Source organism: Quercus suber, unplaced genomic scaffold (assembly GCF_002906115.3).
Source record: "Quercus suber isolate HL8 unplaced genomic scaffold, Cork oak 2.0 scaffold_815, whole genome shotgun sequence".
In the NCBI taxonomy this organism is placed as follows: Eukaryota; Viridiplantae; Streptophyta; class Magnoliopsida; order Fagales; family Fagaceae; genus Quercus; species Quercus suber.
Window position 1 is genome coordinate 128,585 of NW_027070246.1, and position 14,693 is coordinate 143,277.

A 14,693-nucleotide genomic window follows, 5' to 3' on the forward strand; every position below is an offset into this window, starting at 1 on the left:
CACACGGGTTCAAGGGCAGACAATTCTTATTGTTCTTGTGTATGTAGATGATATTTTGGTTGCTAGCAACGACCTTGCAGCTGCTAACAGTTTCAAGAATTACTTGCATGATCAAATCAAGCTCAAGGATTTAGGACCTCTAAAGTTCTTTTTAGGACTTGAAATTGCTAGAACAGCTTCCATTCTTGCAAAAAAATAAAATAAAATACATCCACATTAATTATTTTTCATAGTTTTAGTAACGTGTGCTATTTTGAAACAACATCCCAAAATAGAGGTACACGACATTGTGCAGCTAGAGTATAAACAGTGAAAATATGATATCACAGCTTACTAGTAAAGCCCTATATTGGATGAAGCCCAGCCCAACTCATTACAAAACCTTTCCTCTTCCTCTGATCAAAAGCCCAAATCTTTAACAAAACCCGGTCTCAGCTAAACTACTTCTTCGTTCAAGGTTTTGGAAAACTATTTGGTTTTTTTGGAAATTTGCTGAATAGAATATAGGGGTTTTGTAGGGTTTCTCTTTCTCTGAACCAAAAAAAAAAAAAATGCCTTCTCACCAGGGCGCGGAGGCGCTCTCAGCCTCGGGCCGGAGCTCCGAGAAGCTGAGCCTCCCAACACTCCAGTCGAAGATGAAGTCCGACCCGGACGGTTACGAGTCGGAGTTAATCCTCCTCTACAGCCAATTCAAGTCCTCCCTCGAACTCTTCCAGCAACAAGCGGCGCTCAATTTCACCTCCATCAGCGGCATCGGCAGCGACCCCTCCGTCGCCAAAGACCTCGGCGACAGAGCCTTGATTTTGGCCCATGTCACCCCTTTTTACCCCAACCACCTCGCCGACTTCCCCAAACAACTCGCCGGTTTGCTCTCCTCCGCCTCTAGATCGCTTCCCTCCGGCCTCCGGTGCCACGTCGCCCAATCTCTCATTCTACTCTCCAATCGACAAGTAGGTATTTCCATCATCTCGTGTAACTTTGTAATGTTTTTCGCACTTTTTATTTTTTATTTTATGGGATTGAAATTTTGTGAATTTCGATGATGAATTTTTTATTTTATTTACTATTCAATTCAGGAACTCATCTTTTGTTTGAATAAAAATGACAAGGTTAATTTAAAACAATATTGAGGGATGTAAAATTTAATATGAACCCAACCCATATATATTTATATGAACGGAGTCATTTTTGGAGCATTGACATGTTTTCGATGATGAATTATGTGTTCTCTATGTTGGTAACACGAGCATGCCAAATTTCGTGCGGATTGGATGTTATTTTCTATTCGCTTTAGAAACTCATGTTAATTTAAAAATTGGTTTCGACTCAAACACAAGAACTTCCAATTTAAACATTTTGCATGGATGATATTGTAATTCTAACGAGTTAATAACTCTTTTTTATTGGATTGAAATTTTGTGAATTTTGATGATGAATTATGTGTTCTCTATGTTGGTAACATGCATGCCAAATTTAATATTCGATTCAGAAACTTGTGTTAATTTAAAAATTGGTTTCGACTTGAGCACAAAAACTTCTAATTTAAACATTTTGCAGATGATATTGTAATTCTAACCGGTGGCTTTGTTAAAATTTGCATCCATTAAAACAATATTGAGTGATGTAAAATTTAATATGAACCCAACTCATATATGTTTATATGAATGGAGTCATTTTTGGAACATTGACACGTTTTCTTTGTTTCGTTTTGGTTGTTTTAGATGATTGATATTGAAGAAACCCTAGCATTGTTCATGGACTTACAGACTCTAGGCGATAAGCCTTTAAGAAAATTGGCTTTCTCTCATGTTATTCATAGCATTAAGCGAATGAATCAGAAGCACAAGAATGATGCTAAGAATCGTAAGCTCCAAAATATCGTGTTTGCAATGCTACAGGTCTGTAGTACTAATCATTTTTCCTTTTTTGTTTGCTGAAAAGTTAAAACCATGAATTTGAGGTCAATTGGGTTAATAATTTGAGTTTTTGTGTATAATATGATAGCAAGATGATGAAGCAAAAGCCAAGAGAGCTCTCACCACGCTATGTGAGCTTCACCGGAGGAAGTTGTGGTTCGATGATAGAACCGCAAATGCCATTGCTACTGCATGTTTTCATTCGTCGCCAAGGTAGTTACTAGTCATGTAGCATTCGTAAAATTTTCCAGTCTTGGATTTCGGATGTCACAATTTTGTGTTTCTTAAATTAATCAGGATCATGATTGCTGCTCTGTCGTTTCTTCTTGATTACGAGAAGATTGAAGACGATGACGATAGTGATGCTTCAAGTGGTGAAGATGACCCAAATCCTCAAGCTCCTCATGTTGTCATCAATAAACAGGCTATTTATAACGTTAGTTGCACTTTTTATATCACTTCAATTATACAGATTACTGCAATGTATTATATGAAGAAAACTATAGTACTGTTTTTTTGGTGATGCATTTAGAGTGCCGATGGCAAGTATTTTTAAAAGTTATTTGTAAAACTTTAAAATTGCAGCTGGTTGATTGTATTGTAATGTAATTTTCTAATGATTTCAGGCACACCATAAAGGAACAGTTTCAAGCAAGAAGAAAAAGCAAGCAAAATTGCAGCGTGCAATGCGTAGCATGAAAAGGCAACAACGTCTGTCATCAGAAAATGTCTCATCGAATAATTATTCCCCACTTAACCATCTTAAAGATGCACAGGTACTTTAGTTTTCTCGTTGCTATCTTCGGTCAAGTGAATTCTACTCTAATATTCTTTCTTTGGATAGAAGGTGATTTTAGATTTCCATTCTGCCTGTAGGGATTTGTTGAGAAGTTATTCTCTCGGCTTCAAACTTGCAAAATTTTCTAATGATTTCAGGCACACCATAAAGGAACAGTTTCAAGCAAGAAGAAAAAGCAAGCAAAATTGCAGCGTGCAATGCGTAGCATGAAAAGGCAACAACGTCTGTCATCAGAAAATGTCTCATCGAATAATTATTCCCCACTTAACCATCTTAAAGATGCACAGGTACTTTAGTTTTCTCGTTGCTATCTTCGGTCAAGTGAATTCTACTCTAATATTCTTTCTTTGGATAGAAGGTGATTTTAGATTTCCATTCTGCCTGTAGGGATTTGTTGAGAAGTTATTCTCTCGGCTTCAAACTTGCAATGAACGTTTTGAGGTGAGAAACTATGTTTCATTTTTCTGTTAAATAATAACAGATTTTCTGCTTTAAAGTCATTGAAAATGGGATTACTTATGTCGATGAGCCGTATTTTTTTTATTTATTGCCAGCTTAGGTTTGTTAATTGTTCTTGGCATAAGAAGCTAAGATGAAAGAAAGATTGGATCACATTTAGATTTGTAGAATTATGGGGAAACTAAGACAAAGTTGTACATGATAAAAGAAGATTATTTGTTTAGAGATAGTCTTGAGGACTGAACCAGGGAAATTGTTGGGTGTTGGAAAGGAAGAGTTAACAGAGGAGATACTGAAACAATCTATTTGGTTGATATCAGGAACACATGCAAGTGTTACCTATTGTTATCTTCATTTCAAAATGATTTCTATGAATTAGAAGGATAGATTTAATTCCCTTTTTTTCCCCAGAATTTAGGATCTGTTATTTTCTTTTAATTTGTATAAAAGTTTTGAACCATGTTCTAGAGTAAAGTTCGTATTGCACAACTTTTGCAGCCTATTGTTCTAATACATAAGTTTCTTTGTTAATTTTAATTAATTCATGAATTACACTGAGCAAAGTGATTCACCAATTAAGAGTAACTAAATACTGAATGCTCTGTAGTAAATTTTTTTTTTAATAAAGAAAAAAGAAATGAGATCTAAATTTTTTTGTTAGTTCTTACTGTTTACAAAATGTTGTTGAATCTGAATGATTCTTTCTTTTGGTTATTATCCTGTGTAAACTTCAGGTTAGGATGATGATGCTGAAAGTAATAGCTCGAACAGTTGGGCTTCATCGCTTGATTCTGTTGAATTTTTATCATTTCATTGAGAAATATGTTCAGGTATTTTCTGGCTCATGCAATTAAGTTGTAATTACCTTGATGCCTGAGGTGGTAACTATATTGATAAATGCAGCCCCATCAACGTGATGTCACAAGTTTACTTGCAGCAGCAGTTCAGGCCTGTCATGATATGGTATTAAGCTTTTTCTCTTTTGCTTAGTTGGATACTATACTGTAATATACAGCTAAATTTGATTATTTTCATCTGTCCCTCCCCCAAGTTTCTTCTTTTGAAATTTAAACTTTCAAGAATTCACCTATAAATAATTCAATTGATTGTGTTGTAAACAGGTGCCACCTGATGCAGTTGAACCACTATTCAGAAAGATAGTAAATCAATTTGTACATGATCGTTCACGCCCAGAGGTGCCACTTCACAGCTGCATTATAATAAATTTTCCTTTTCAGTTACTTATGGATTTGTCTCTAAGTCAACTTGTTTTTTCCAGGCCATTGCTGTTGGACTGAATGTAATAAGGGAGATCTGTTTACGCATGCCATTGGTAACTACCTATACATATCATTTTCTTTTATCTCTCTATCTGAGATTATCATGGCGGTTTCAAAGTTGTCTAATAACTTTTTGTAAATGGTAATTGGACCTATTCATCATGTTCTATCTCTTTTTTTTGCCTTTCATATATAGCCTTTTGTAACTCTGTTTTCTTAGTGCTGTTAATGTGTTAGGATTAATATTTTTGTTCCTGGCAACTAGTTGATGACAGAAGATTTGCTGCAAGATCTTGCACTGTACAAGAAATCACATGAGAAAGCAGTTTCAATAGCAGCTCGTTCACTAATTACTTTATTTAGAGAGGTATTAGAAACTACTGTCTAGCTGTGATATCTCTCTCTTTGTGTGTGCTTGCTTGTGCATATGTGTGCCTATGCATGCCCATGATCAATTTAGGAATAATTGCTAATTTGTTTATGTGCAGGTTTGCCCCTCACTGCTAATCAAGAAGGATCGTGGGCGCCCTACAGACCCGAAGGCAAGACCAAAAGCATATGGAGAAGTCAATGTGAGCAGCAATGTTCCTGGTGTAGAGTTATTACAAGAAGATGACAATAACGAGGAGGATATTAGTGATGCTGAAAGGTCCTCATCCAATGATTCTGATGATGATCATGATAATGAGGTTGATGTTGCCAGTGATGATGAAGAAAATCAGCTATATGGTGATATTACTGGAAGTGAAGATGATGAATTAGAAGATGATGAAGTAGCTCAAAATGAAGATGAAAATAACATTATTGATAGTGATGACAGTGATGTTAGTGACAATGATGATGATGATGATGATGATGGGAAAGAAGAGGAGGAAGAGGAGGAGATGGAGGCAGCAGATGAGGACGTGAATGAAGCAACAAACTGTTCCAGCAAAACTGGGGATGTCAATGCTAGGGATAGTGAAACTGGAGGAAGAGAATCTAAAGCAAAAAAGAGGAAGTTGTCTGATTTTGATGGACAATTGCTTGCTGCTGACTCAAGCCTTCGGGCTCTAAAGAGATTGGCAGGAGTGACGATGGGGCAAACCTCACCAGACTCAACTGATGGAATTCTTTCTAATGAGGACTTCCAAAGAATCAAGGAATTGAAGGTATTTTGTTGCTATCAGACTTGAAGGAAAAAATGGGGTTAATTTTTAACTTTGTGCCATGGAAAACGATGATGCAAAGTTTCTTTAATATTTGTGATACTAGATTTCATAACATTGCATGTTGATTATTGGGTGCTTTTGTGGTTATTTTATTAGGCAAAGAAGGATGCAAATGATGCTTTGGTTAAACATGGGTTAAGAAAGGGTATCCCAAGTTCTGATCAACTGAGTACTAAACGAGTTGATCCTGCCAAACTTGAAGTAAGTTTTCTATTTCTTTACTGGCTTGTGTATCTTAGTTCATTTTTTTTTTTTAGGGGGGGGGTGTGTGTGGGGACCTCCTGCAGTTGCTGCTAAGGTGAAAGGTTACCTCCCTACATGGAAAGAGGGGGTGGGGAGCAAGAAGCCTTCAGAAATAGGAACATTGAGTGTGGGTTCTAAACCAACTAGGTGCATGTGTAAACTTACTGATTGAAAAAAGTACATTGAGCAATTGAGTACAGCAGAAGTTTTTCATATTGTAAATCTATTGCAACGTATTCATTCTGTCTCATGATGTTTAATTGTTTTGTCCTAACACATAAGATTCTTCCTTTAAAACTTATACTGATCCACTTTTTCATGTATTTTGTAGGTTCATGTAAGAAAGAAGATGAGCAAGGAGGAAAGATTAGCGTTAGTTAGGGCAGGGAGGGAGGACAGGGGGAAGTACCAGGCTCGAACGTCTGTAAAGCAGAAAAAGGTAATTCCATTTCTGACACCTCATGTTCTTCATATACTTGCCTTTTAGAATCCTGATGTTAGATTGGTATGCAATTCATTAGTTCTCTTCTAAGTTTGGCTTTGAATTTGAGAATTATGTGTATAACATCCTTACCTCAGAATCCAAACAGCCTGTATCAAGGGGTTGGTGGGAAAGATCTGGAAAATGAGGGAGGGAAGGATAGCTCCCGTCCCTTTTTTGGATGCTCTAGATGGAAAAAAAGAGAGAGTAAGAATCAGAGAGGGAAAGATCCCCTCCCTCACAGGTCCACTTTTACAATCTATCCACAAACTAATAGCAGAAAAGGAGGGTATAATGGCAAAATATTTGGTTTAATTTTCCTTTCCTCAATCTCTTGAAGACCCATGCTTTCCTCTCTTCTTCCTTAAGATGTTATTTGACCAGCCCCTTAGCTTCAGATTCTCCTCTCTCTCTCTCTCTCTCTCTCTCTCTCCCCCAATGCTATCTTTGTTTCTTTCTTTCTGTTCAATAATGTTACAACTTTAACCTATAAGATAATTAAGAATAGCACGGCCTTGAACATCTTATCCTTTTTCTTTTTATGACTTATCATGTTCAATCTATGATTAGTATTAGGCTGTGATGCCATCATATAGTTACTTTATTTGAATTTTGCTTATACCATTTTGTCATTGGACAGACTGGTGGTCTGAGCAATAGGCAGAAGGAGCGCAAGAAGAATCTGCCTATGGCAGCAAAGAAAGCCAAGGTAGCAAGGTCTCAACTAGAGAAGAAGAAAAAACAACAGCGTGCAGGCAAACAGTTTCGTGGGAGGAAAGCGTGGAAATGACTGGAAACATTTATCGCCTTCCTATACAATGTTATCTGTTATATTTTTAGAATGGCAATTATATTATTTTGCCAGTTCCCTCTTCCCCCCACCCACCCCCCCAGGAATTAGCATAAAACTTTTTTTTTTTTTTTTTTTGAGAAAGAACCCCAACGGGGTACTAATTTTATGATTGCATTCTTAAAAGATCATGCTGATAAACATCAAAAATATCTGAAGGAACAGACTCCATCCAGACAAGAAAAGGACTACTAACAGTAACAGCCCTTCTAGACTCCATCCAGACTCTATTAAAACATTTATATCAGAAATATAACTGTGAAAAATTGTGATGCTTCAAAAGTTTATACAACAAAAATATTATAATGTCAACTAAAAATCATCTACAATTTAATTTGAAAGATAAAAATGATAATTGGATAATATAATATTTACAATTTTTCAATGTTAATAATATACAATTCTTTTATAATAAATTTGAAAGTTACAACTTATAGTTTACAATGGGGATGAAAATTTGAATCCTAAATACCTTAATTGGAAACATTAAAAGATGCTAGTTGGATGGTAAAATTTGTGGCTAATAACATCCAGTTCTATACAGACAAACTTAGAAAAAAGAAAAAAAAAATCCAACTTGACTTTCCTTGTCTTGTTATCAACAGCTCAATAACAAGGAATAAGGCAGCCATAAAAGTTTTCTTACTTGTGGCAAAAATTTGAAGGTAATAGCCATAGTGCAAAAGGAAAAATGAGAATTGATTTATAAGGATAAAGTTTGGCTCCAAACATTTTGAAGCTTTGGGCTCCAACAACCAATAGAAAGACGACATTAGTCTTTATCATGTATAATATACATAACTCACTTAACCCAATTAACCAAGTGAGTTGTGTACAATGCGCGTATGACAAAATATATGTTATATTAATATTTGATTATTTGTAGTTGGAGTCCAAGGCTCCAAACATGTTTGGAGCCAAACCTTTTCCGATTTATAATTAACACTCTTTTTGTTTTGACATTTAACTTTTTCCAAAAGCATTTTTTAGAAAATTATCTCATTTTTCTATATTTTGTGTCAACCTTAAAATAAGTCAAAAAAATATCTCTTAACTTCCCATATTTAGTTTTGTGTGAGATATATTTGTTTTCCTTACTTAGTTTCGCGTGAGATAAAGTTGTTTTCCAGGATTTTTTTTTTTTCTAGAAAACAACTTTACCTGATTATCTCATACGAAACTAAATAAGGAAAATAAATATATCTCACGTGAAACTAAATAAGGGAAGTACATGTTAGGCTAAATAAAGGAAGTTAAGATGATAGGCCAAGAATGTATTGACCCTTTATAGTGAATTAACCAATTAATTAGCCAAGTTAATTAATTAAGTCACCAAATAACTAAATACAGTGAAAAATAAATTTGACACTGTGATTTTTTTACGAATGGGAAAAACCTCCAAAGTAAGAACTCCACCGAATAAATTTAAGGTCACCACTTTTGAGAATCCATTATTATCAAAGCAAGTGGTTACAAATAAAGGAATCTTAGTACCTTATACCAACTTACAGTTAAACCATTACCCCAATACACAATTGGACTTGTAATGTAGTGACAATATCTCCTTTTCAATACACGGCTTCTAGTACGTGACTAACTAATCGATGCACAGATCCAAGTACATAACTAACACACTAACTTGAGAAGTATGTTGGCTGCAAAGTTTTTCAGTTCATCAACACGATGGAGATCAAGAAACTCCTTGATTACAAAACCCTATGGCATACAAATGCAGCAGCTTCTTCAAGAGAAAGATGAATTAGAGCTTATGTCTTCAGTCACAATATGCTTGCATAAAACCTTTGCATCAAGTTTCATCAACTGAGACGGCACTTAAAATAATCCTTATATATATATATATATATATATCTAGGGTTGTGAGAAAAGAAAACCTAAACACATACACATGGATGTGCCTGAAATCAGATTTGAAAAACTGATTTTCGTAATTCTCAATAAATACAGCTGTCGAGCTTCACATTTTAAATCTCGATAGATACATCTGTTGAGTTTTAAAACACAGCACTACTTCACTTGATTCTTAGACAGATTTGCATGGCTTTAGTACTTGAACTTGAATTTTGGTTCCTTGAAGTATTAAAAACATCCTAAATCTACCTAATTACAAGTAAAGTACGTTTTGTCAAAAGATTAGTCAATTCTAAATGACATATGTTCTTAACATGATTAACATATGTCCTAACATAAGAGATATTTTTTCTATGATTTGTTTTTCCTTTTGATACTACCAAACATAGAAAAATGTAAAAAATTATCTTCACATAAGGTTTCCATTGAAACAAACATAGTGCTACATATCTGCTTTGGTATCTACACCTTATACTTCTCTCTCTCTCTCTCTCTCTCTCTCTCTCTCTCTCTCTATATATATATATATATATATAAAGTTACAAATTTGTTAGAATTGAAAAGTATATTAGGTTTCAAAAAAAAGGTTTAAAGGGGCCCTATAACCTAATATAAATGTATATATGTGTGTGAAGTTTCTTCCTGGAGACTTAAATCCAGGGTCATGTCCTCCTCGCCTCACAACAATTAGTACTTATGGTAGTTATCACTATTTTATTATTTTAATTATAACAAGATTTAGACATAGAATAAAACTTAAACTTTATATATATATAAATATGTGTGTGTGTATATATAAAGGTTTAAAGGGCCCTATAATATTTCTAATTAATAACCTCATACTTGGCCATTATCTGAGATATAATTCTACTCTAACCTAATATAAATGTATATACGTGTGTGAAGCTCATTTCTAGAGACTTAAATCCCGGCCCACATCCTCCTCACCTCACAAGAACTAGTATTTTTGGTAGTTATCACTATTTTATTATTTTAATTATAACAGGATTATAATTATAAAAGACCAACTGTTGCAAGCCAAAAAAAAAAAGTTCAAGATCCTCAACTAGACACGTATAACGCACACTAAGAGAAAGTTTTACGTTACATTTATTTATTTGCATGCACCTATTAAATGTGTAGGTAATTTAAGATGCAATCTCTCCTATTTAATTAATTTAAGGGGGCTGACCTGAGGTTGAATCAAATAGTCCAGGTTTGTGGGGTTCTATTTTAAAGTAACGTCTAGCTAGCTAGGTCTAAGCCTGATTGACAGTCCAGATCAATTGGGAAGACTGACCCGGTTTCTCATAATCCATTATTTGTTCGAAGTCACCTAGTCTAAGTATATATCTTTAAGCAATTGTCAACTAGAAAAAATAATCGTATTTGAGAAGTCAAGCATGGCAGGAAAATGATCTTATTTGTAGCTTTCACCTAGCTGATCAAGACCTAGGAAATTAAGCAAAATCAAATGTGGTTGATTATCGTAATGAAAGTTATGGCAGTGTATTCTTACGGGCCATAAATAAAGATCCTTTTGAAAGTAAAATAAACTTGGCAGTCTGACCTGTAAACCACACCTACTAAATAAGTCAGCAAAGAAAGCATGATCAGGATCAGCCTAGACTCTAGAGGGTAAAGAAGTTTCGTTATGCTTTGTACATTAATGTCCTAGTCTAATATACGTGCCTGACTAATTTGTGAAATGAGAATGTGAGCTGTAGAAATTTTAGATCAAGATGTGGTTGCAGTTGGGGCTACACATGGAAGAAGAGAGTGAACTGGAAGGAGAGGATAGAATATGGCTGGAAGTTAATTAGGAGTATTCCAATTCGGTCAATTCAGTCCACATTGTCTCTATTCGGTTCGCTTAGGTCCTATTCGGTCTACTTTGGTCCAATTTGGTCCATTCTGCCTACTTTGATTCTATTTAGTCCTATTCGGTCCATCCTGTCCACTTTGATCCACTTGAGTCCTATTTAGACCATTCGGTCTACTTTGGTCCTATTTGGTCTATTTTGTCCACATTGGTTCTATTCAGTCCATTCTGTCCATATTAGTATTATTTGGCTCACTTCAGTCTAATTTAGTCCGATTTGGTCCTATTCAGTCCATTCTGCCTACATCGGTCCATTCATTATTATTCAGTCCACCTTGTTCCCATTCAGTCCTATTCTATCCATTTGGTCCATTCTGATCATTTCAGTTTATTTTGGTCCACTTCAAACTATTTTTGTGCACTTACATAATGTGGAAAGAAAAATTTGGGTTGAAAGAACCTAATTCTAAATCCAAATTTATTGATATAAATCTCAAACTTGTAATATTTAAAATCTTAAGCATAACATTTATAATTGTTGCAATTTCATTGAGTCATATTAATATAGCATTTCAATCTATTTCAGTACCGCTAAATTTAGGCAAAAGTATTTCTAAACATAAAAGTTATGAATATATAAATGTAATCTTTATATATATGTACGTATGTATGTATAATTTTTATATAGAGGTTAGTAGAGTCATGCTTAAGAGAATATAGGGCACAAGCGAGTTACCAAAAATATGTAACGAGGCCTAGAGCAAGTATTTCACGATTATGCCCATTGCAGCCAGCATTGTTATTTGCGTAACCAAAATCTATTCAGGGGAAATGAATCTTTATTACCTCATTATTCATGCAAAGGAAAGAATATGTTATTCTCTCATCAAATGTCCCAAAGGCCAATTATTCATTGCTTCGATTGTGGTTTACCGATAATTCAATTTAAAAGTTTATTTAGCGGTGAACAAATAGAAACGCCCACAGTGGAAGATCAAATAAAGCATTAGGTTTAAAGAAATAATCCATTCTGTAACCATGAATACTGAAAAGAGGCTTAACAAGGGTTCAAGATCAGATATTAATACTAGGACATCCCCTATAGATTTTGGACAGACCATATTGACAGAGTAGCCAGCAGTATAATTCTGTTTATGTATCCTTGAAGACCACAGTGAGTCAGTTACAAAAGCTGCTATCAATTAGGTAAACATGTTGTGTCTACTGTAATGTTGTAACTAAATTGGTTTAGAAAAAATGTGTATGTGTCTGATATATTGATATAAGGTTCTGCAACCTATTTTCTTGAACCTTAGAAGGCCATTTTACTCTTTTTGTTTTTGGATAATTTCATAATTGAGGGAGGGGGGATTTGAACCTAGATATCTTCGTTGGAAATATTAGGAGATACCAGTAGAGCTACAAGACTTTTGAGTAGAAAGTCCTTTTCTGTTAATGCTAAACAAATTAATTGTGTATAGTTACTGGAAAACAAAATTTGAGATCAATGGTATATAATATGACAGTGTCAGTGCATGTAACTATAGAAACAAATGAAAAGGAATTGAAATAAAGAAACTAGAGACAGTTTATAAGCATGTTAATTAAGACAATTTGAATTACATTTTATAGCATTAGAACCAATAGGCTATAAATACTACCAAAATATGGCATCATCAACTTAATCTAACACAAATAATCTCATGTTATACTTGCCGGGTTAACAAAGGGACAAGATTATTTTCAAACAAAAAATGTATAAATTTTACCCAAAAAAACAATCACTCTTCTAATTGAATCTGATTTGGTATTTTGGCTGTTTATCAGGGTGGAAGAGACCAAAATGTCGCTCAGTTTCTTCAGGGCCATTTTTGTTTTCATCAAACATAGCAAACAAATAAGTTTGTATAGCTTGTCCAGGCCTCTTTGGAGTCCCACTGTTCACATGATTGATCAAATTCTGGTAGTAAGTGGCAGCATTATCAATTGTTGCAGCAGCATGACCCTCAGATGGCCAACCACTCTCTGAGACAACAACCTTCACATTGGAACCACCTGATTTCTCAAGGGCAGAATAGAGAGCATCCAAGATTGCATCAAAGAGATTTTGGTATCCATACTCACCATCTTGTACCACAACCCCTGGTGATCTTAATAAGACATAGTCTAAACTGATGCTTTGTGAGTTACCAATGTAGCTAAAGTATGGGTACACATTGGCAAGAAGTGGTGCCCCATTGTTTGCTAGGAAGGTAACGACTGAGGCCATGTATGAACTTGCACGGTCACTAAATGAGCCTGCTGATGGAGGGTATAAATTGCCCAACAGTGACATATCTATTGAAGTTGAAACCTTAATCTGGTCTTGTAAATTGGCTGAGACAATTGCATTGTGAATGTTCTGCATGGCTGGTACAACATATTGGCCCTTCCATCATTAGGCTTTATTACATTCCCAACAGCAATGTACCTATATGTGACATCTGGGTAGTTCAGTACATTTTGCCGGACCCAATCATTTGCAGTTGCAGCATCAGAAAGGGCTTGAAGTTTATCATTAGTGACACCAAGATCAGTTCTATGTTGGATCCTCTAAGGGCCTCCAAGATTTTTGGATTTGGATCATAAATTCGCATTTTTCCTATGCCATTTGTTCGAAAAAGATTTATAACTTCCTGTTCAGGTGGTAAATTGTCTCCTATTTGTCCATAGCAACTGCACCTGCATCAAATTGAACCAAGATTTTTTAGTTTCCAACAACAGGACAAAATTCATATTTTTAATTTTCAAAGACAAGATAAAATTCATATAATTTACACTGCTAGAATTTTGGTTAAAATCTAATAAAGTTTGGAATGCTTAAAGTTAAATAGTAAGGTGAGGTGCCCAAATTTTGGCAAGTTAAAGAACGTATTGCAGTTTTTTATTCTCACCTACTCAAAATTCAAGAGGGTAGTTTCTTTTTACAATAATGTTTACTTAATTAATATATTGGTTTTCCCTAAGAACAGACAAAATGTAATATATGTTGGGTACGTGAATATGGATAATTGTGCCTTTATTATTATCAAAACTTGAGTTGTCTTCTTCTTATTCTTTTTCTTTTTCTTCTTTTTTATTTATTTATTTTTTTTTTTGATGCAAGAAACTTGAGTTGTCATGATATATACAATCTCATCCTAATCCGACATGTTTACAAAGAAACTCCACGAACCTATTAAAATACTTAAAATAGATAAAAACAAATTCTAATTAAAGACCAATATCGGTTTAACTTAAACCCTACCACGTTACTAAATGGGTAAGGTACGAAGGTTTTTCAAATTATACCATAAACCCAACTTATGTAATTTATACTTTATAGTTTAAATAATAATATAATATATGTATTTTTAAATATGTTAGCTTGATTTATTTTGATAGTTTGATACTTAGTTTTGATAAAATTAGAATATTATGTTCAATAAGCTTTAATAATTAAATGAAAGATTTATTTCTATTTTGGTAGATGAAATTAGAAGAATTAATGTTAAGTTAAAAATTTGGTAGGACACACTAGAATCTAAAGACTTTTGATTATGTAGGACTCAAGGATATGACATGTAGGTTTTTTTTTTTTTTTTTCCCAATAATCAGTTTGTGTTTTTTTTTTTTTTTTTAAATATTTATGTAAGCTGGTATATATATTGTTATACTGACACAACAAAGCGCATGCACTGTAGCACTGTAACTACAACTGTGCTTTTGGTTTAGTTACCGACAT

At 34.4% G+C, this 14,693-nt stretch overlaps 1 protein-coding gene and 1 pseudogene across 1 annotated transcript; one reads left to right on the forward strand and one right to left on the reverse strand.

Annotated features, from left to right (window-relative positions):
* Positions 1–469: 469 nt before the first annotated feature.
* Positions 470–7,294, forward strand: LOC112015736 (uncharacterized). The gene is made up of 15 exons (XM_065767496.1): positions 470–950; positions 1,722–1,898; positions 2,005–2,129; positions 2,214–2,352; positions 2,543–2,692; positions 3,103–3,156; positions 3,909–4,004; positions 4,078–4,137; positions 4,296–4,370; positions 4,454–4,507; positions 4,720–4,821; positions 4,943–5,605; positions 5,762–5,866; positions 6,240–6,347; positions 7,030–7,294. Exons 1-15 carry the CDS (start codon positions 552–554, stop codon positions 7,177–7,179), a joined length of 2,457 nt encoding a protein of 818 aa, XP_065623568.1. The 5' UTR covers positions 470–551; the 3' UTR covers positions 7,180–7,294.
* A 5,346-nt stretch (positions 7,295–12,640) lies between these two features.
* LOC111997940 (glucan endo-1,3-beta-glucosidase-like) lies at positions 12,641–14,693 on the reverse strand (annotated as a pseudogene).

Excerpts from the sequence above, each read along its gene's own strand:
- LOC112015736 (XM_065767496.1), top strand. The coding sequence starts at position 552 with ATGCCTTCTCACCAGGGCGCGGAGGCGCTCTCAGCCTCGGGCCGGAGC. Across the intron at positions 5,606-5,761 it reads AAAGAATCAAGGAATTGAAG|GCAAAGAAGGATGCAAATGA; the intron begins GTATTTTGTTGC and ends TTATTTTATTAG. Across the intron at positions 6,348-7,029 it reads CGTCTGTAAAGCAGAAAAAG|ACTGGTGGTCTGAGCAATAG; the intron begins GTAATTCCATTT and ends GTCATTGGACAG.